Source organism: Dipodomys spectabilis, unplaced genomic scaffold (assembly GCF_019054845.1).
Source record: "Dipodomys spectabilis isolate Male_0828 unplaced genomic scaffold, ASM1905484v1 ptg000032l, whole genome shotgun sequence".
In the NCBI taxonomy this organism is placed as follows: Eukaryota; Metazoa; Chordata; class Mammalia; order Rodentia; family Heteromyidae; genus Dipodomys; species Dipodomys spectabilis.
This window is the reverse complement of record NW_024870709.1, coordinates 11,861,876-11,886,258: the sequence shown is the minus strand read 5'-3', so window position 1 is coordinate 11,886,258 and position 24,383 is coordinate 11,861,876. Positions and strand designations below refer to the sequence as shown.

Sequence of the window (24,383 nt, the reverse complement as noted above, 5' to 3'; positions counted from 1 at the left end):
ATAGAATGGGCTCAAAATTTCTACTCAAGAAAAGTCTATATTGTTCCTAAATCATACTGATTTTTTTTTTTTTTTTTTGGTCGTGGGGTCTGAACTCTGGGCCTGGTTGCTGTCCTTCAGCTCTTGAGCTCAAGGCCAGTGCTCTACCACTTGAGCCACAGCAGTGCTTCCTGCCTTTTCTGCCTATGTGGTGCTGAGGAATCAAACCTAGGGCCCCATGCACACAAGGTAAGCAATCTACCAGTGACCCACCTTCCCAGCCCTGTTCCTAAATCATACTGATTTTAAGAACACCTTATATTTTTAATTATTTCATGAAAGCCACAAATGTTAAAATATTACACATAATTATCTTTCTATCAATGGTTACCCAATAACTGAAAATTCATATCCACAGTGCTGATCGCTGTCCTCACCTCCAACCAATTGCCAAGTTCACAGTCTGAAAGCATCACTGATTACATATAAAGATATATGATCAGAATTGTGGTATTTTTCAGAACAAATACAGGAAACTAAATAGTAAATGTAAACTGTAAGGCATAAGGCATATATCATTTAATGTCTAGAATATGCCATGGAGTTTAGCATCATTTTTATAAAACAGGATATTACATTTTAATTTTTACATTTTAGAGTGTCCACTGAACTAGGTTATGATTTCACCAGCATAAAATACTTCCGAAGACAAAGAGAACAAATAACTCATGGTGCATGGTACAAGAACTTTTACAAAATTATTTACATTGATCATATCTTTGTCAAAAAAGAATATTTTAGCTTTTTATTGTGAAAATACCATACAGAGGGGTTACAATTACATGAGCAAGGTAATGAATATATTTTTTATCAGGCATTGTTGCCTCCTTCTTTGTTTCTCCTTCCCATCCCTTCCCATCTCCTCCACCTCCCAATCTTCCCCCCAGCGCCTAAGTTGTAAAGTTCTATTTTGACATAACAACTTGTACATCTCATTGTTACGATGGGTACACCTGTATCCCTAATTGAACGATTTGCTTTTTCCCTTCCCCTCCACAAATTATACCAACATCAAATACAATGAAAACAGGGGTTATACCGTGGGTGAGGGACATACAAACCAACAAAGAAATCATCTTATAAATATGTTAGGAAAAATAGCAAGAAAGAAAAACCATTTGAGTCCTTATCTTGGGGTTCATTTCACCTAACATCAATTTATCTGACCTTTTCTGCATGTCTCAGACATATACTAGTTATTGCAAATAAGGGAAGCCATGAGACCTATGTTTCTTTGGGCTTGGCTTACTTCACTTAATATAATTTTTTCCATGTCTTTCCATTTCCTAACAAGTTGGGCAATGTCATTCTTTCTGATGGAGGCATAGAATTCCATTGTGTATATATACCACATTTTCTTGATCCATTCATCTACTGAGGGGCATCCTGGTTGGTTCCATATCTTAGCTATGGTAAATAATGCTGCAATAAACATAGTTGTGCTGTTAGCTTTAGTATGGTCTTGTTTGTGATCATTTGGGTAAATGCCCAAAAGTAGGATTGCTGGGTCATAGGGGAACTCTATGTGGAGTCTTTTGAGGAACCTCCATATTACTTTCTAAAGTGGTTGAACAAATTTACACTCCCACCAACAATTCAGTAGAGTTCCCCTCTCTCTACAGCCCCTCCAGCAGCTGTTTTTATTAGAGTTCTTTATTATAGCCATTCTTACTGGGGTGAGGTGGTATCTCAATGTTGTTTTGACTTGCATTTCTTTTATGGCTAGGAAGGTTGGGCATTTCTTCATGTGTTTATTAGCCATCCTTATTTTCTCTTCAGAGAAGTTTCTCTGTAAGTCTTCAGCCCACTTATTGGGTAGTTAAAATTGAAATTTTTAATGGAAAATAAAATGTGAGACTTCCACACTTACTAAAGAACCCAAATACTTGAAAAGTGAGGAATTTTTTTTCTACCAACATGTCTTAGAAAATACCTAGCTATTGTGTAGGAAAAGAACATTTATTCTTATCCTGTTCTTGCCCTTCATGAGTGAGTTTTATTTTTTGAGCAATAAAATATTTTTTCTATTGAATATTTCTTAAGGCAAAGCTTGAGTTGCAAAGGTTGTTGAAAAACCTCTGCTACATGAAAATAAACGTGCGGAGATAGAGTGTAAAATGTCATCAGTTTTATACATATTAGGCCAGAAATGATAATATTTAATGATGAGATAGTTAAAAAGAATGCATGTCCTGGATATAAGAGCTCAAAATAGAATGAAGAAATCCTCACCATGAATAGCAATATTTCATGTTACCTAAGACTAGAAAGCCAAGGTAAAGAAAGAATTGTCACACAATTCTATTACATCGTTGATCTGGGTCATCCTTTCTCTTTTCTATTTTTCTGAGTTAGATGTTGTTTTGTTATCAATAATGGAATTTCAGTTTTGTCCTCAACTTAATATTGTATTTATAACACCTCAAGTCAGTTCTGACTAGTTTACACCATCAGATAAACGTTTCTCAGCTTTTTAAATCAATTCTTCCAGAGGAACTGCCTCTAGACAAATTCAATCTCTTTGGTTGATAGCTATTTTCAAAATAATTTAGAAGTTACTCTATAGCCCCTGACATATTTAGGTGTCTCCTGCAATTTTCATCATATCTTTAGAAAGAGTAGGGTAAATATTTCAATATAAACTCAATATTGGTAGGTATAATTGCTTGGATAATATTATACCCTTTGAATTTCCCTCTGAAGGTAATCTGTACTAATAAATTGCAGTGTTTTTCAACTGTAAAGCTTGTAGTAGTTACAGGAAAAAAATAGTAGTGAGTGTCTCTTTAAATAAAAGACTTCCAGTGTTAATGTTCAGTGATCACTAATTTCATATTTTAACAGGCAAAACCTTATTTTACTCATTATAGAGTGGAACACAGTTTGAGATATCTCAAAAAGACTGCATAAAATTTAGGGTCACACTGATACTTTTCTGAGCTCTGCAGGACATAATTTTAGATCCAATTTGAACAATTTTATTTTTACCATTCAGTTCTTTTAATAAAATATGACATTTCTCCTGGCTTTGTCCTTTGAGACTTCAAGCTGCTTAGTATCCACAGGAAGTATTAGCAGAGATTACTCAGTACTCAGAGTGATTGAATAGAGAAACCTGCACTCTGGTACATATTCATAAAGCACAACCCTAACTCTTGAGATGTAATGGAAATCATAATATATCTCTTTTCATTATGGCATTCCAATTACACTAGGGATGATATCTCATAATCTGCAAAAGAAGCTTTTTTAGCGACTGCACAAAGTTTTGGTTACCTTTATACAGGTCCTGGATAAGGACCAAAAACAAGGATATTAATATATCATGAATAAATACAATCGTGAATACTGTTAATATAATACTAACACCGAACAAAATTTTTTAAGAACACAATAATTTGCCAGGTTGCTTGTAAGACTAGCTAGCTCAGAAGGCTGAGACTAGAGGATCTGGTTCAAAGCCAGCCCAGGAGTCTTTGAGACTCTTAATTACACTATTTCCCGTCCAAACAAAAGCAAAAAGTGGAATTGTGTTGGGGATTTAATTTTTTGAGTTCCAGGTATATTTTAGATATGAGACCCTTGTCCATTGTATGGCTCATGAAGATTTTCTCCCAATCCATGTGCTTTCTATTGATCTTGCTAGGTATGTCCTTTGCCAGGCAGAAGCCCTGCAATTTCATGCAATCGCATTGGTCCAACCTTTCTTTGAATTGTTGGGTTTCGGGGTTTCTATTAAGAAAATTTCGGCCTGTGCCAACAAGACCTAGGGTATCTCCTATTCCATCCTGTAATGTTTTCAGAGTGTCTGCTTTGACTCTGAGGTCTTTGATCCATTTGGAGTTGATTCTGGTAGAGGATGATATATAAGGATCTAGCTTTAGTTTTCTACAAGTAGTTAACCAATTTTGCCAGCACCATTTACTGAAGAGGCTGTCTTTCTTCCATTTTATTTTTTAACTCCCTTATCGACAATTAGATGGCTATAGGCCTGTAGGTTCATTTCTGGGTTTTCGATTCTAGTCCATTGGTCCTGAGGTCTGTTCTTGTGCCAGTAACAAGCTGTTTTGATTACTATGGCATGGTAGTAGAATTTGAAATTTGGTATTGATATTCCTCTCGCACTGTTCTTTCTGTTAAGGATCGTTTTTGCTATTCAGGGTCTTTTATTGTTCCATATGAATTTTTGGATTGCCTCTTTTATTTTCTTGAAGAATGAGGTTGGAATATTGATAGGTATCGCATGGAATTTGTAGATAGCCTTAGGAAGTATTGCCATTTTCACGATGTTGATCCTTCCAACCCAGGAGCATGGGAGGTTTTGCCACTTTCTAAGTAAATCTCCCAACAACAAATCCTCAAAGAAACAACTGCCCAATAAATAAATGAGCCAAAGACATAAAGAGAAACTTCTCTGAAGAGGAAAGTAGGATGGCCAATAGACACATGAAGAAATGCCCAACCTCTCTAGCCATAAAAGAAATGCAAATCAAAACAACATTGAGATACCACCTCACCCCAGTTAGAATGGCTATAATCAAGAACTTTAATAGCAACAGATGCTGGAGGGGATGTGGACAGAAGGGAACCCTGCATTGTTGGTGGGAGTGTAAACTTGTTGAACCACTTTGGAAAGTAATATGGAGATCCTCAAAAGACTCCACATAGAGCTCCCCTATGACCCAGCAATCCTACTTTTGGGCATTTACCCAAATGATCACAAACAAGACCATACTAAAACTACCAGCACAACTATGTTTATTGCAGCATTATTTACCATAGCTAAGATATGGAACCAACCAGGATGCCCCTCAGTAGATGAATGGATCAAGAAAATGTGGTATATATACACAATGGAATTCTATGCCTCCATCAGAAAGAATGACACTGCCCAACTTGTTAGGAAATGGAAAGACATGGAAAAAATTATATTAAGTGAAGTAAGCCAGGTCCAAAGAAACATAGGTCTCATGGCTTCCCTTATTTGCAATAACTAGTATATGTCTGAGACAAGCAGAAAAGGTCAGATAAATTGATGTTAGGTGAAATGAACCCCAAGATAAGGACTCAAATGGTTTTTCTTTCTTGCTATTTTTCCTAACATATTTATAAGATGATTTCTTTGTTGGTTTGTATGTCCCTCACCCACGGTATAACCCCTGTTTTCATTGTATTTGATGTTGGTATAATTTGTGGAGGGGAAGGGAAAAAACAAATCATTTAAATAGGGATACAGGTTGATCCATTGCAACAATGAGATATACAAGTTGTTATGTCGAAAATCGAACTTTACAACTTTGGCCAAGGTGGGGGGTGGGATGGGGAGTTGGAGGGGTGGGAGATGGGAAGGGATGGGAAGGAGAAACACAGGAGAAGGCAAGAATGCTTGATAAGAAATGTACTCATTATCTTGCCCATTGAATTGTAACCCCTCTGTATGGTATTTTCACAATTTAAAAAAGTGTAATAAGATTTTTTTTAAAAAGTGGAATTGTGGCTCAAGCATCAGAGCAGTAGACTTGAATAGAAAGAGGTTGAGTGACAAGGTCTAGGCCCTCAGTTCAAGCCCAAGGATTGGCATCATATTTAAAAAATAAAAATAAAAAATCCCAATCGTCTTTGCACCCTGAAAAATCACGAGTCTGAACAAGTAAAATTTTTTGTTACTGTATTTTGATATACATATATATATACATATAGGAGTGGGTATATACATTATAGTATGTATACAAATATATGACTATATGTAGAAGTATCTTATAGGAATATCAATATATGAAGGATAAACTTTAGATAAATATATTATGTCAAATAAACTTGGAAACATTTCTTTTTACATTTTGAGAAATAAAAGCAAAAATCTAATAACTATAGAGTGATTAAAGTTTCAAAAAAATTTCCTGATACCAGTTTTCATAAGAAAGACAAAAAAGCTAGGCACCTGTGACTCACGTCAATAATCCTAGCTACTCAGGAGACTGAGATGTGAGGATCGTGGTTCAAAGCCAGCCCGGGCAGGAAAATCTGTGAGATTCTTATCACCAACAAACCACCAGAAAACCGGAAGTGGCACTGTGCACTGTGGCTCAAGTGGTACAGCGCTCACCTTGAGCTGAAGAACTCAGTGAGAGTGCCCAGGCCCAGAGTTCAAGCCCCACAAAAGAAAAAAAAAATCTAATGTTAGGAAAAGCATTAAATACATACAAACTAAATACAAAACAGCCATTTATAATTTAAAAGAGGGACTTACCAAAGACAGTCAGTTCTGCTGGGTCACTGTCTCTTTCGCCTACCATATTGGTCCCGACACAGGTATACATGCCTGCATCACTCTTCCTGGTATTGGAGATCATCAATTTGCCACCACGAATCTATTAAAATTAAACCCAAAGTAGAAAAGGAAACAGAAAGACAACTAATGAATAATTTTAAATATTTAGATGAACAATTTACTATCCAAAGGAAACAATTGCATTTAAGAGAAAAAGATTCTCCCTCTATTTTAGTGTTTGCATATGTGCTTTTTAAATTCACCTTCAGTGAGTCTCCATTTTTCCATCTTCAGGAATACTTTTGTTTATGGCAGCCTTCCTTTCTCTGGCCTAGCCATTTTCTGAGTTTCCTGAGGTGACTATCTCCTAAATCCCAGGATTTGTGTTTACCCTCAGATTCCACTGAAGGAACTGCTATTGCCATTTGTCATCAGACAGTGCTAGGTATCTGCTTTGGAAAGAATAAAGAAATTCAGCTTAAGTATTTTTGGGGGACCTTTAAGGGCCAGGATGTGGTAGTAAGCTCAATAGTAAAATAAATTTTGTAGACTTGGTATTTCAAGTATTAATATTACTCATCTGTCTAATTTTAATTGTATTTAAGAAATACGTTTTAAGTAGGATAGTTTGGATGAAAACTATTGAATTTTATAAAATGACAACTTTTTACAAATAATTAACATCTGATAAATGTTCCCTACACATTTGTAAAATGAGAAGCATTCCTTGAATGAAAAATGAAATAATATTAGAATGTCCAATTACAAAAGAGAACATTAAATCAGTTAGGCTGTCAGCAAGCATACTATCACTCATCGTTCTCTTAGCCTCCTAATTATAAAACATTTCTGTATTAATCTATTTTGATAATCTTGACAGTCACTGGGAATTCTTAAAGACTTCTGAAATTAAAATTGCAGTTTTCTGTACAGGCCGATTAGTGTTCATGCTGATTAGTGTTCATGATGGTCAGCTTAAACTCGGAAATCTGTCATGTTATGGGAAGGTCATATTTCAGTGTTTTTGTTGTTGTTGTTGTTTCACATTTGGAGAAAAGATGAACCATCTGTCTCCTTACTTTTCCCCAGTATGGTAGAATGGTAGTTTACAAATTTATTGTAAAAGATATTTTGCCTCATCATCAAGCTGAGCTTGGCAAATATGGATTGATGTTTCAATAGAATATAACTCCAAAGTAAAGAAAAAGAAAAAGTGCTTGAACATTGGGACTTGTCTTCTCTTGTTGCTGCTCCTGCTGCAGGAGCGGTGAGACCACAGAAGCAGTGAGCTAACCTGCTGGAAAGTTAAAAGATCAGAAGAACAACTAGGATGTTGAGCCCAGAGTAAGCCAGGTCACCTTTAGCTGATCATAGAAGGATGAGAGAGTCTAGCAGACTTCATGAAAGCTAACTCTGAGCAGGACTATCAACCTTCCCAGGCAATTAGTCTAGATGAAATCCTTTATATACTCCAAATGACTTTGGTTGTGGTTTGCTACAGAACAAAAACCAAACAGGACGTTTTCAAAAGTTTGTTATTCAACACATCATATTTAAGTTCCCTTTGCCAAAGGTGAAATACAAACAAAAAAACTTCACAACATTAACAACAAAGTCAGAAGCATATCAATATATGTTGTAATTATTTACATAATTATTGGTTCTATATTATGATGTAATTTCAAATGTGCACACAAATGAAACCCTGCTTTATTATTTATATATTATAATATTATAGTTATTATAGTATTATATTATAAAGAATAGTATATATGTATATATGAATATTATATGTGTATATATTATATATGCATATACTTATATGTATATGATACATGTATATATCATATGTACATAAATGCATTACATATATATACACATATATAAATAATAATATTGTATGCCCATCCTGGTGCTTGAACTCAAGGGCCTGGCTTCTGTCACTTGAGCCATAGCTCCATTTCTAGCTTTTTGGTGGTTAACTGGAGATAAAGACTCTCAAGGACTTTCCTGCCCAGGCTTTCTTTAAATTGCGATCCTCAGATCTCAGCCTCTTGAGTAGCATGAGCCATTGGCACCTGAATATTTTTAAAGTTCACAGGCACTCAATTACATGGATTTTCTTTTTTAATATATGTTTTTTATTGTAAAAATGCTGTATAGAGGGGTTACAGTTACATGAGTAAGTTGATGAGTACATTTCCTATCCAGCGTTGTTACCTTCAACTTTGTTTTTCCCCTACTACCACTGCCCTCCCCACCTCCCCAACTTCTTTCCCTTCCCCAAGTTGTAAAGTTTGTTTTCAACATAGTGTCTTGCACATCTCATTATTACAATGGGTCAACCTATATTCTTATTTCATCATTTTGTTATTTCCCTTCCCCTCCCCAAATTAGAAAAATGTATTATACAACAAGATGGAGGGTACCGATTGAAATTAATGTGAATTGTGCCTCACTTTAGATTATTTCCTCTTGATATTTTGAAAAGTGGTAAACTGGGGCTGGGAAAGTGGCTCAGTGGTAGAGCACTTGCCTTGCATGCCTGAGGCCCTGGGTTCAATTCCTCAGCACCACATAAGCAAAAAGAAAAAAGCTGGAAGCGGCGCTGTGGCTCAAGTGGTAGAGCGCTAGCCTTGAGCTGAAGAGCTGAGGGACAGTGCCCAGGCCCAGAGTTCAGACCCCCCCCCCCAAAAAAAAAAGTGGTAAACTGAGACAGGATTAATGTGGTTTATAACTGTCATTTATACTTTTTTTTAAATAAAGTGTGAAAAGTATCATGTATAAAGTATAAATCACCAATACAATTCTTGGGAGGGCTTCATACCACAAAGATATATTTACATGTAAAAAGTTGTAAAATTATTAGTTTATCAAAGTCACTTGATTTGTACCATTTTTGTTTCTTGGAATTCCCCAATTATTTTGCTTTTAAATCCTTCCAGTAAGATATAAAGGATAAAAAAGCATTTAAATATTATTTTATTTCTAATAAATTAGAGAATGAACTCTTTGACTTGTAGATAAGAAACTCAATTTGATTAGACTTTCATTGTCATTTAACTCACACTTATTCTTTCTTCCTTGTCATCGATTCGAACTTTGTCTTTTTTCCAGTAGATGGTGGGTTCTGGATGTCCCCTGGGAGGCTGGCACTCCAAGATTGCAGGCTCTCCAGCTGCCACGACAACATCTGTGGGGTTTTGCCGAAAGTCATCTCGCAACACTAAGGAAATACAAACATAGCAAAACAAAGCTCAGTGTCTATAACTTCATTTTTCTTCCTTGCAAAGGTAACTTCAAGACATACCCACTTGTTCTAGAAAGAAAACTAGACTAAAATATCACCAGAGAACATAGTTAGGCCCCAAAATATTCCAGATCCAGATTAATTTCTTATCAATAGGGGAATAGGCTCATGTACCTTTGCTCTAAAATACAGTTCCCAAAAGGAGGCGATTCCTCAGGTAAAGAGATTAGAAATATTTGTGAGACAGTTTTTGTGCTTAATAGCAAAACACTCTTGTGAAAGGTTTTGTGTAGTAAATTTTGGTTTTCTACAAAGAAAAAAAATATATGTATATATATATATATATGTAGGTACATAAGCAGATTTAAATCAATGTCGCAGATAGACTAAAACCTAAATCAAGTCCTGTGCCAGTGGTTTGTGAACATGTTGGTCTGTCAGTTGATGAGAGGAAGTGAAGTGAAGACTCTGAGAAAGTCCTTCCCAGTGATACGAATACTGAAAAGATCACAGTTTTCATTGCCCTGTCGCAGACAGGCTCATTGTTCACCCTGCAACGCACTAGCACCCACATACACAGGGCTCCATCTTCATTCTCTCTGCCTCTCCACCTGCCGAGTGACATCTGGGCAGCGTGACATTCGAAACAGAGATATCCCTTATAGCAGTTTTGCCAGTCTGACTTTTCCCTCCTTTCATTAAGGAGAACAGCAGGTTGGACCTCCGTGGTAACCTCCAAAAATCTGGCATGCCTGGCTCTCCAAATGTCACCTATCTATCAGAGTGTGCTTTTCTGCTCCTGGCAAGATGGAAAGGATGGAGAAATGACTTGGCATCTCAGACTGCAGAAAACAAGGCCTAGGGCTATTTTTAGGATAAACTTCCAAAAAATATAAATAAATAAAGTAAGAGAACAGGTCATGTCCTCTATTTCTCAACTGTCTTTACTTTTCACAGCTGCATCCATTTTTCCTATTTTGACTTTACAATACTGACACTTTTGTTGTAAAGTTCAAAAGTGTAGAGCCGGCCTAGGCATATCTAGATCCAATGCAAAATATATGTAGGCATTGTCCTATATATGTGAGTATGTGGACATGTACATATGCACATATATATATAAACACACATATATGTTCATGCATACACAGAAACACAGAGCAGCTACTGCTAGCCTGAGATATAAGTCATCCACTGAAATGAGGATTAAATCAAATCAGCTTCCTTCTCTGTTTAATAATGAGACCCACTTGACCACTCTATGTCTCTGCTGTGCTAAGTCTCTAGGTTAATTGTCATTCTCCAAATAAATAAAAATCTCTGTCCTGAAAATAGCCCTAGAAAAACAACTAAGTGACTTGTAGGGCTTTTCTTTTCTTTTTTCTGGTAACACATCCTTTTAACATGGTTTTCTGTCTTAATGAAGTCATGGTCCTTTTGCAGATTAGAGAACCTGATTTCCTTCTGAAGGAGCAGTAAGAAAGCATTCTGCACAAATTGTTCATTCTCAGCTTATAAATGGATTAATTTAGTGCTTTCACTGCTAAGGAAACGTGTTCTGTGTTAGCACTGAGAAGTACACGTTTTTAGTCTTCTCACTAACTGGTAGAAAAAGGTGTGATTCCTAAGCTTAAGCTTTGCTTCTGATTGAGCTAAGGGGGTGGAGGGGTAACATTCAAATGTGATATTCATGTAAGCCCTGAGAAGGGGTTAACACTCTGGTTTGCTCTTGGAGGTATTTCCTCCAGGGAGAGCAAGCTGGTGACTAATTTTTATTCTAAATACAGAACAGCTGCCTATTTATTCAATGGTAAGAAGTGCAAAAACACAGTAACAGGGTGATCAACCACCCCTGCTCCCCCCGGCCCCGGACACACACACTACAATATCCGGTATTGGCATTGAATGGTACTTTGGCAGACCCTCAATCTGTTCCAAAATAGCACATCTGGCCAGTTCAAGGGCCTTCCCCAGCTCTGGTCTCCTAACAAATAACATGCCAAAAAAGCCTTAGCACAAATGGTACTTAAGACCAGATCAAATCATTCAGAGTCTGTGTTACACTGATTCACAATAACCCAATTTTTTAAAAGATCTTTTGACATGAGGAAGTAAAAATGAAAAATATCATAACAAACTATATGGACTAGTATTCTTAAACAATATAACATATGTTTATGTATTCAGAATAAAAGGAAAGAAAATGACTCCAATTTGCACATGAAGCCAAGAAATCCACATCAACTGTAATTTTAGGCTTTCAGACTATTCAGTCAGAGAGTAGGGTGAGATAATGGTATAATTGGTACTGTTACCCTCTTCAACTTGTAATATGCTCTCTGGGGTTCATATGTAACTCAGCTAACTCATTTCTGCCTAGTGACACTGCTTTATGTATACAGACTCTTTGCACCCATCCAAATAAATCTTTTAATAGAAAAATAAAGTGATAGCATCTCACTCTTGAAACTAGATTGCAAAACTTGATTGTGACTTTCATTTCTACTTCCTCCTCCTCCTTCTCCTCCTCCTGTTTCTTTCTTCTTCTTTCTCCTTTTCTTCTTCTTCCTCATTATCTCTTTCTCCCCACTCTTTCTGACACACACACACATTCTCTCTCACTCTCTGTCTCTCTATCTCTGTCTCTGTCTGTCTGTCTCTCTCTCTCTCTCTCTCTCTCTCTCTCTCACACACACACACACACACACACACACACACACACCTACCTCTGAGCTTGCAAGGAACAAATTACCAATGGAGAGAACTACATGGCAAGGATCTGAGGGCAGCTTCCAGCTAACCCCCAGCAAGACACAGGGGTCCTCAATCCAATGACCCTTGAAGACTCTCATTGCCTTCACCAGAGTTCGTGATAACTTAAAGCAATGGGTAACTAATATACACCCTAAGCAATCTTTGTATTTACTTGTAGTTTTAGACCTTGCATCTTTTACTTTTATCTCACAACTGCACTCTTTCAAAAACCAAGACTTATTTTCTCTTAAACTGATACTTATCTGGACTTTATTTCTTTTAGCAAAAGGTATCATTAAGACATTTCCATCTCAGTTTACTGAAATAAATTAAGAATGACAATAAAAAGAAAATACAAAATAAATTGCTCAGGGAAGATATATTTTTGAGCCACAGTGATCACAGACTTTGCAAAGTGACTAGAAATGTGATGCTGTTATTGATACATGTATTCATCCACACCACTGGAAAAAAAAGATATCATCCCAGACAAGCTAAATTAATCATGAGAAAGGTAATCTGAAAAGAAATATAATGGTCAGCTTTACTAGATGCAGTTGAAAACCAAAGGTGAATAAGAGGATACTTCCAAAGGCTCAGAAAGTAGTCACTCAAGTAAACAGTGTATTTTTGTGCAACCAACATAATTAGTACAACAGATTATAGTATATAATTGTAAGCATTAAAATAAATTAAAGATAACAGAGAAAATAGCCACCCTTTAAAATGTTTAAGCCTACAAATAATACATATTGTTTCCAATCAACACAGTACTTCAACAACTACCGATGTGCAGTAAGAAGAATAATTCGGTATAGTCCAAACTGGCATGGAAGTCAAGACCTTGGTTCCAGAACATCCCCTATGTTATCTTAACCTAGACAGCTGTTAGTGCCAGCCATGCCACTAACACAGGAGTCCAAATGGAGTCCCTTATCAGATTATGCCCAGTAGAATATGAGGTAGAAAAACCTGGGTTCTCTGTGATATGGGTAGATAAATCAGTCAATCTTGAAGACTCTGCTAAGTCTGGACTTTCTAATTTGGATCCTTTTCATACTGATGCCAGCCTACATTAAATTTTTCCTTCCAAATGACAGCTCTTCACTGATATAGAGTGATCCCATATGTTTTTGAACTTTAACAGACTTAAAAACAAATCTTAAAAAGAGTTGTCCTTTATATGAAATGACTTCAATTTTGTAGAAGCAAATGTGATGATGGCTAAAGTTGTTTTAAAAGGGGAATGGGATAGCTAACAAAGAGTAATGGAAGAAGTGAGTGTGATCAGATACAACACATCCATATCCATATCCATAAGCATGGAAAGAACACAACGAAATTATTTTGCACAATTTACACTAATATTTTTAATAAAAGAGAAATAAATGTGATCACAATGAACAGGTCAGCCTCCAGCTAACTAGGAAATACAATCTGATGCTGGGGAGACACATTACAAGTGGCTTCTTTGGCTCAGAAGGGGAATAGGAATGAAAGAAATCAGTGGGGAGACATCCTGCTACTGCTATGCAAGCTGACACTGGCACCTCTGCAGCCTGCTGACAATTCCTAAATGAGACAGGAACCTCCCCCTACCCCCGCACTAAGACTCCCTGTATAAGCAAATTCACTCAGCAAATGATCCAGATAAACCAGTGGTATGAATTGGAGCATGTTGAATAAACAAGACTGCCCTGTGACTTGCTCATTTTCAAGTCATAGCATTTTGCAAAGCCTGGTATTCTGCAGGGAATAAAATACACAAACACACAATTCACACAAGAGGAATGGCCAGCTCTGAGTGTCCTAGCCAAGTCTTTATTCTTGAATCCTTTTTTTAGCTCTGTTCCGTCCTCACCCACAGAATAATTTGAAGTCTCGCTAAGAGTGCCAAGTCTCCCTTCATGTTTTCCATTAATGTTTAAAACTTGCTGAAGGATTCTTAGAAATTGCATGGAAACATTGTGCTCTCTGTAATTTGTATCCGTAACCTCTGTAATGCATATGTTCTCCTTGGGGACCAAGTGTTGAGATCATTCATAAACTCTGGGATCACATGTGGCACAGCAAACTGGTGACATCTGACCATGGCAGACTCGAGGCCTGTCTCTGGCAATCATTTCTTTTTGCTTTTCAGCTAAGAAGCCAGTGTTTGGCATTGCTTCAAGACTTGGAAGTCCTATTTTTGGCAAAGTCTAGCATCTGATATTTGACAGGGATCTGCAAACCCTATCCATTAGTGTAGGAGGAAGTTGAGGATTGGGGCTAATTAATGTTTAATCAGTTCCTCTTTTTTCCTTCCCTTAAAGAGCCCTGGTCCACAAAATTGTTTATGTTAAGACTGATCTCTTCAGATTCAAAGATAGCTTGAAAAGAAGGACAAGTGAGAAACTGTGCTCAAATACAGTGTTTGAGAAAGATGACATTCAGAAATGCATATAAAACTAAAGGTTCTACGTTCCTCTCCTGCAGAACTAAAACTTCCTCTCCCCTGATGCTCCACCTGAAACACAAATGTTCTGCTCTGCTCCCAAGGCAACTGTCTTTGTACACCTTCCCATTTAGGACTAAATCCAGCATTGTCCACAAGAAAAGGCTTATAACTCTGGCCAATAGTTATAATACATTCCTTTTGGAGTTATACAAGCAAGTTTAAAAGACAAGAAAATAATGTCAGACAGTGCTGCTTAAGATTAATGATAGATAGATAGATAAAAAGATAGATAGATCGATAGATAGATAGAGATGATAAATGGATTGCATAGAGAGAGAGAAATAGATGGCCAGAAAGTATGCAAATTTTATATGATTTACACTTATAGTATGATTAGTAATAGCCATCTGTCTGCTTCTAGATTTTCAATCTGGCTTCCATCCCATGAGCCTCAAGTCTTCAGCTAGAGCAACTGGTACCAGGATGTACCAGGATGTTTTATTGGAGAGGTGTGGCAGAATAAATACATTCTTTGTCCACTAGTATTTTTTCAACCCTTTCTTATTTTCTAATTCACCCTGTACCTGTACTGTTGGAACACAGAAAATGAACATTGCTAAAGTTCAGCTATCATACATAAATTAATGTGCATATACACTTATGTATATATAAACATATAAGTATATATAAATATATACATATTTATAAAGTTTTTCTTCAGTCTGTTTAAGGGTACCTTTAAATTTAAAATGCACATAAGTGCTTATTTAAATTCAAACTTCGAGATTCATTTTTGCATGATAACTCCACTTGTCAATTTGAAGAAAGAAAATGAAGAGTCCTGTCCTATCAAGTAAATATTAATGTGCTTCTTTATTCTGGGTCCCAACTGATTACCACTCTCCTCCCACCTTGTTAGTCCTTATCTGAAGGTATTTTTTTTATAACATTCCAATATTCACTATTCACCAAGGTATACAGGCTCAGCAGCATCTTCCTGTCATTTCAGCAGCAAGGCATTACTGCTCCAGTATTTCTCTCCCACGGTGTATTCTGATGTGCATGATCAACAGGAATTACAATGCCAAGTAACTGCCAGATGTCATGAGTTATAAACTCAATAGTCTAAGGATTATTACACATTAGGGTACCCTACAGTGCGAGGGTGTCCTGGAATTTATGTGTTATTTATTACCTATTGGCAAGGTCTCAAAGTAATCTCACCCCTGCTGATGAAATGGGGGTTGGAAAGAGAAGAAGGTCAAGGTTAACCTTTCTTGTCACCAATGTTAGTTACTTTGAAACTACTTACTGTTGCTTTATCTTTTCCTCGTGTATGAAAGTCAACAAATCTCCGAATGACGTAGAGAGGTATATTATGATGCCTACATGGGCCTTTTCCTTGATTCTGTTAAATTGATGATTTCCATTATTTCACTTGTTTTTAACAAGATATTTTGCAACCATACCCACTGTAGGTGCCATATAGATAACAAACATGAATATTACCATAACCTTGAACTTAAAAATAACCTATCTCAGACAATAATTTATTACCTCTTCCACACAGGAATTAGCCCTAACATCTAACTGCATTGTACTATGTCTGAAATTTTAATATTTAAAAACAACCATATTTTATATGTCTACAGACTCATCAGTATAACCTACCCAGTGTTAGGATTTGCATATGTCCACATCACAAAATATCAGAATTACTCTATGGTGTCATGAATTTTGCTGGAATGGATGAAGCTTGACATCTTATATTCTTCAGGAAATATCCTGTTTGATTACTACATGACAAGAACCTTGAAGTATTTCTTAACCCAGACTGTAACATGCTTATTTTAAAATCAACTGATTAGAAAAAATTCTCTATCACCCTTGTACCCTATTGCAAAGCTCTACAACTTGTCTTTTCTTTTGCCACCAAGTGATTTCTGAATGCTGCAGTTAACATTCAGCCATCACATTACTCATTTACCACAAATCTTCAAACGCATAACCATGTTTTGACATGGTTATGTCAGAAAAGCAAGAAGCCTATCCAGGCACTTTTTGTTTATGAATTCAAATGTTTTAAAGACCAAATTTAAATTATGTCAAAGAATGCATATGATACCATTGACATTGATTGGAAAACAATGTGCTCGACTAGTTTTGTTTACCTACGAAAAGCACAATTTCATGCATTATTGATGCTAAGCCCACTGTACCCCCTTATACTTCCATGAAAACAAACACTTTAAACAACAAATGCTGAGTATCTTCTAAATGTGTAAGCAACACTGAGTTCCCACAATCAAAATATCGGTGTGTGACTTTTTTTTCAAAAGTGATTAAATATTTTAAAAATCAAATCAACATGTCATTTAGGAAGTCAAAAACAGTTGTTTTAAGTGAGAATTTCTTTTTTAATCCTTCCCTTCTCTCATACACTAGAATCACTCTTGGCTAGCCACAGAGTATGGGCTTAGCAATAAGGGAATAAATATAATTACCTACTGAGTCTCTGGATTTATTTTAGGTCTGGGTTCCCTCATTGCCCTCATTCTGGGGAGTTTCCACACTGTGACTCTCTAACAGCTTAGTGATGAAAAACAAACATACATAGCCACTTTTTTCTTTGTTAGGTGAGGAACAAATGTACTATATGGTGATAACTACCTTTTGCATGTGATACCTTCAAATCCTTTTCCTGGAATTCTATCAAAATCTGGTAAGTAAGATCTACTACAGAGCCTACCAAATGTCCACTATTTAGGCCTAATCATGACAGTTCAAGAGTCATATTTTTAAAATTTACATTTGATCTTAATCACCAATGCCTATTTCTATGCTCAAAATATTAACTATTTTGTTTTGCTTGCTTTGAATACTGTCTATAAGCAATAAAATCTCTCTTCCTTCTCTTTAGCTCAAATAGCTAGAAGGAATTTTATATATTTCTTCTGAAAAAATATCTTCTATATGACCAAAGAGTTGTGTAATGATACGTGATACAGATACTGTTTGTGTGTGCGCATGCGCATGTGCCAACACTAGGAACTGAACTCAACACACTGAGCTCTTGCTCTAGTTATTATAGATTTAGTATTATAATGTAGAAATCAAAGAAGAGATGGAAACACGTTTCAATGGACAGACCACATCCAGTTATGGGAGGAAGATCAAACCAGTCTGGCTTTCCTGAAACTGTCCTGGTTTGAATGTTGAATATTAAGCAACTTCTAATAGAAGATAACAATTACTACAAATGAATATGGTGCGAGTTTAGACTTTCATATACTAATAAAATGTGAAGCTAAATGTATTCAGATATAACTATTTATATTATAAAATACATACTCATGTCCTGATGTCCCATATTTCTTACATTTCCCATATGCTTTTAATAAATCCATTAAATAGGGCAAATTTCTGAAGTCCCTCAAGTGTAAGTTTTGTCAAATATATTATGCCAAATGTATCTTTAAAGGGATTTCAATAAAATGTTGGGCTGGGATGGTGGCTCAGTGGTAGAGTGCTTGCCTTGCATGCATGAGGCCCTGGGTTCAATTCCTCAGCACCACATAAGCAAAAAGAAAAAAGCCGGAAGTGGCGCTGTGGCTCAAGTGGTAGAGCGCTAGCCTTGAGCTGAAGAGCTGAGGGACAGTGCCCAGGCCCAGAGTTCAGGCCCCACGACCAGACCAAAAAAAAAAAAAAAAATCAATAAAATGTTTACTTTTAACTAGCTTAATAAACACCAAATAAATATTCATTTTTCTCTTTTCAACCGGTTCTAGTTCTACTTGTGTTGAGCAATATAGGAATTTGGTTTTATAATTATTTACATTTTTAATTCAGCAAATATATACTTCACATTCATTGGTTATAGACACAATAGAAATACTTTAGGACTAGAAGGTATTTGAAGCGGATATCATCCCCATGTGGTATTTAAGACAATTAGAGACATTACCATGTTTCACTCAGAAATCATAATTTGAAAGTAGAATATGTGAAGTATCAAAAACAAGTACAAAGGATTTTCAGAAAAGGATTTGTTGGAGGAGCAAGTTACATTAATTATTACATTAATAAATTCCATGAAGAAAGCAAACACGTTGAAATGTTCTTGCATGTACATAAAACCCTCTTGGGAATAACATAGAAGAAATTAATAATAATACTTGCCTTTGGAGAAATAAAAATATTGAAAAGCAAGGGATGAGTGAAAAAAGAATCATGACATTTGTTTTAACTTTTAAACCCTGCAAATATATTTATTATTTGTCAATATCTGTAGCTAATTATATATTATAAATTTAATACCTAAACAGAAAATACAGAGTAAAAATGTTTCCAGAGCTGGAGACATGACTCAAGTGGTAGAGTGCTTGCCTAGTAAGAATGAAGCCACAAGTTCAAACCCTAAGAGTGCCCCACAAAAAAAAAAAAAAAAAAAAGAGCTAGGGAGAGAGTGTGTGTGTATGTTTACAAATCATCTTTGAACTAGATTCAAGTGAAAGTGTTTTGAAGAAGTTTTGTGAGTGTAGTTTACTATAAGATTCTTTCAATGGTATCCACATGATGCTGCCTCACGTTTATTATTCTTACTAAGATGGCTAAGGTTTGAGGATGGTAGTTCAAAGTTATCCCAGCAGAAAAGCATGAAACTCTTATCTCCCACTAAACACCAAAAATTCAGTAGTGGATCTATGGAGCAAGTGGTAGAGTGCCAGCCTTGAATACAAAAATGAAAAGGGACGACAGGCCATAGTTTAAATCCTAGGACCAAGATACACACACACACACACACACACACACACACACACACACACACACACACACACACACACACACGTATTCACAAAAGGATTTTTTAATGGTACAAACTATAATTTTATAGAACTGTGGCTATTTAATGGAAAGATTAAGGAATTATCTGTATATTGTAAGCTTGACCTTGAGGTTAATCAATATATACTTCTTTAATTATTAGTTCTTTTTAAAGATAAAATAAAAATTCATAAGCTTTAGTGTTGAGGGTATCTTTTAACATTTACAGAAGGCCTACTAAGAGCTAAAATTAAAAGATATAAAGGTGAATAAGAGCTTTGCATGTAGACCTAAAGTTACCTAATTGTAGAGGCTGGATAAATGGTGCACAGTTTGTAAGAGAGAGCCTGCTACAGCAATGTGTCTTAAAACCATTGTACATACTTCCTGCCAACACATACTCCAAAAAAACCAAAGTATCATTTATTTCATAAAAATATTCATCAGCAATCCCAATTACATATTGTGAATCCATAAGCCACTTCGTAAATGTGACTTAATAAAATTGTAATTCATCATTAAAAAATAAAAATAAAAAAATACACTACATAGATTCTCTGTGCAATTTTCTTTAGAGGAAATGTAACAAGCCTTGCTTAACTTTAAACATTTCTAATGTTTAAGTACACTAAAATTTCTATAAAACTTCCATTTTGTATAGTTTGAATATATAAAATGGACATTCGTTTACTTTAGAATAATGTAAAATACAAATGTGCAGGTTAAGTATAAAGACATTATTCAATCTCTTAATAAACTTTTCCTTGCAGGATAATAGCTGATGACATAAACTAAAACGCTTTTGAGTGTATTTTAAACAATAAAATTAAGTTAATGAAACTTTCTCTTTACTAGTACATCCACTTTTTGTTGACTCTTTTAGTTTATGATAATGTCAGCTCATTAAAATGTTAGTTAAAGCTCATTAAAATGCATCATGAGAGGTAACAGCTTCATTTCCTACTATGACATAAAGAAATAGAGAATGCTTTATTATCATTTAGTGGTTTTCAAAACTGAATATATTTGCATAGTAAAAAGGTTCACTGTATATTTTTATTAGACTTCAAAACTTAACCAGTCTGAAGTTTTAATTGCTTTAGAAAAATACATTTTCTAAAAAGTAAAGCTCCAATCTTGCTGCTGAACTAACTAGGGTAACTAGGGAGCACCATAATCTTTGCTGTTTTTGAGAGATTTTACCTAACTTTTTGCTGGGATTTTTCTTGAAACTTGATTCTATTTCTACCTCTGAGTATCTGGGCTTACAGGTGTCAGGCTCACAGCAGAGGTTTCTGGTGTTGTCACTGTTTTTCAATTAGAGTAAGTGACCATGTTAGAGATGATGGTTATCAGAAAGAAAAAAATCGTTCAATAAACATGAAAATACACTAACATAAACCTTTGTCTTTCGAGATTTGTAATGATTAGATAAAACAGAATTATTATACAATAATGGAGAGCATAACCAAGTTTCTGATGACCTTTGCAGCAAAATATGCAAATTGTTTTAAGACTTAAGTCTGGCAGAATTAGAAATCATATTAGAAATATAATTAGAAACGCAGATTTAACTATTTCATGTGTTTTTCCCTCTTACTATGGCTAAAGTACATCAGTCATAATAAGGATTTTAGTAAATACATGAGAATTACTTTAGAAAAATTCCTGTAATATTTTAATATTTTCTTCACCAATCCTTCAAAGTGAAATCCTTAGCACTAAATTACTGTATAAAATGGATCTTTAAAAAGAAATCTGTTTCGTCCCTTGTCTTCCAGTATTATTTTCTATTTTATTTTAATAGTCATTACTTTTTTGTGTATTTGCCATGAATTTTCTCTTCCTAAAACTTATTCAGTTCCAAACCCTACATATAATTGTCCCACTAAGCCCTTTTTGTTGTTGTTGTTGTTTGCGAGGTTTGAACTCTGGGTTTGGGCACTGTCCCTGCACTCTTCAACTCAAGGCGAGTGCTCTACCACTTGAGATACAGTGCCACTCCCAGTTTTCTGGTGGTTAATTGGAGATGAGTCTCACGGACTTTCCTGCCTGGGCTGGCTTTGAACCGCAATTCTCAGATCTCAGCCTCCTGAGCAGCTAGGATGACAGGCATGAGCCACCAGCACCAGGCCCACTATTCTTAATTAAGCCTTTCTAGTTCTACCTCCATGCTGACAATCCCAAAATATAATGCTCCAGGCCTGAGACCCTAGAATTTCAGTCTTGCATCCACAAACATCTCTAGCTTTATTCTGGAGTCAATTCAATGATCTTGCCCCTATTGGGTTTTTCTACACAGCAGACATAGTTATTTCTTCAAAGTCATTAAAACAAAATCTTGTTATCCTTTTGTGTAAAAATCTCTAATGTAACTCCCATCACAGTTACAAGAAAATCAAAATACCAGCTCTGGTGTATAAGGCAGCTTGAGCTCTGTCTCCTCATCTCACAATGGCTAATCACCATGTCATGCATTCATCCTTACCCAGGCTGGCTCTTCTGCTCTTCTAAGGAAGATAGTTACTTCTTCCTTCCTTCCTTCCTTCCTTCCTACCTTCCTTCCTTCCTTCCTTCCTTCTTTTCTTTCATTCATTCTTTCTTTCTTTTGTCAGTTGTGGGGCTTGAACATGCAGCCTGGGTGCTGTCCCTGAGCTCTTTTGTTCATGGCTAGTGCTCTGGCACTTTAAGCCTCAGCGCTACTCCCTAGTTACTTCTTTAGTTGCTCCTTGGGCACTATTCAGCCAGCCTAGCAAATGCTCTACCTTAAGATAGTTCTTCTTTTCTCATGAGTCAAATCTGTTCCTAAGTGTAAGGTATAGGAAATAGGTAGGTTTCATTAGGTAGCCATTGAAGACAACACCTCCTGCTATTCAGGCAGGAAAAGAAGTTCATTTACCAAACTCCTGCCCCCCCCCCCCATCTTCCCCATGCATGCTAGAGAGGCATGGCAGAAAAGAGAGGAGACCCACCCCCAGGCCAGGACTTACCTAGCCAGGGACAGGAAGAGGTGTGGCCAGGTGGAGGAAAGGTGTGGCCACACTGGATCTAGAAATGACCTAGCAGAAGAGGGAGATGACTGCTTCCAGGTGTTCCAGTTACCTAGGTAACAGATACCTGGTGGAAATTTAGCCAAGAGGTAGGGAGGTATCTGCACAGGGCCTGGATGGCCTGGGGCAGACCTTGTTTCTCTTTGAGAAGTACCCAAAACAACAAGAATATACATGCCATTTCCCTTGCTTTTACATTGTGCTGTACCTCACAAATCTCTATACACAATTATTTGTATTAGTTATCTGCTTTCAGTAGAACGCAAGCTAGCCCCATGAAGGCAAAGACTTAGTTTAAGTATATTCAGAGGCTAAAATGCTGTTCTTGGCATAACTTTGCTTTACAAATACTTGATGTATAAAAGATAAATTGTTAAATTCATGTCATTAACTAGATATAGTTAATTATTACTCTGCATTTTATGCAAGTTCCCTATATATGTCTACATTTTACCCAACTAATACCTGAGAAATTTTATGTCCTTCGGTTTAGTGTTATTTTTGAGAGCCTCATTGTGAAATATTTTTCCTCAAAAATGCCAGTAGTTTTTTTTTCCAAGTTAATAGCTATCTCACCAATTTCATATTATTCAAATTATCCGAAAAATGTCAGGGCATATCACTACTTACCTCATTCATAAACTTTTAAAGATTATGTTCTGAATATTTTAAAAGAACTTATTTATTTACTAGAGCGAGGTATTTCAGTGCCTATTAAATGAGTGAGATTTCTCACCTGTATTTTCAATGAAACTCTCACAATGGCCTTGTGACACAGAAAACCTTATAAATGAAATAAAACAGACCCACTCAGAAAATCAGGTTGATTAAGTTAATAAGAAGAAGTGCCAGGATTTAAAAATAGACAATTTGATTTTAGATCTTACACTTCAAAAATATTGTGGTGGGAATTTAGGCAAAGTAGCTATATTTCACGACCCTGTAATCCCATAATCAAAGTATATTAGAAATAATTTAACTTGGTAACTCAAGTCTATTACAATCGTAAGATTGCAAGATAACCAGTACATTTCTTATCAAGCATTGTTACCTCCTCATTGTTTCCCCTTCCCATCCCTTCCCATACTCTCCCCTCCCCCTACCGGATCGTCCCCTCACCCCCACCCCACCAAACTTGTAAAGTTCGTTTTTTCAACATAACTTGTACATCTCATTGTGGCAATGGGTCCACCTGTATCCCTAGTTAAATGATTTGTTTTTTTTCCCTTCCCCTCCACAAATGATACCAACATCAAATACAGTGAAAGCATGGGTTATACCATGGGGGAGGGACATACAAAGCAACAAAGAAATCATCTTATAAATATGTTAGAAACAATTGCATGAAAGGAAAAAAAAAAACAAAAAAACATTGGAATACTTATCTTGGGGTTCATTCTCCTAACATCAGCTTATCTGACCTTTTCTGCTTGTCTCAGACATATACTAGTTATTGCAAATAAGGGAAACCATGGGACCTATGTTTCTTTGGGCCTGGCTTACTTCACTTAATATAATTTTTTCCACGTCTTTCCATTTCCTAACAAATGGGGCAATGTCATTGTTTCTGATGGAGGCATAGAATTCCATTGTGTATATATACCACATTTTCTTGATCCATTTATCTACTGAGGGGCATCTGGGTAGGTTCCATATCTTAGCTATGGTAAATAATGCTGCAATAAACATAGTCGTGCTGGTAGCTTTAGTGTGGTCTTGTTTGTAAAGATTTGGATAAATGCCCAAAGTGGGATTGCT

General features: G+C 36.1%; 1 protein-coding gene across 6 annotated transcripts in view; it reads right to left on the bottom strand.

Moving 5' to 3' along the window:
• Positions 1–24,383, bottom strand: part of Robo2 (roundabout guidance receptor 2) — a 513,941-nt gene that overhangs the window by 148,375 nt on the left and 341,183 nt on the right. For all 6 annotated transcript variants that reach the window (XM_042676828.1, XM_042676829.1, XM_042676832.1 and 3 more), the window contains 2 exons: positions 9,379–9,536; positions 6,290–6,410 (listed from right to left, as the gene is read on the bottom strand). In XM_042676828.1, coding sequence (XP_042532762.1) covers positions 6,290–6,410; positions 9,379–9,536 — 279 coding nt within the window. The remainder of the gene's footprint in view (positions 1–6,289; positions 6,411–9,378; positions 9,537–24,383) is intronic.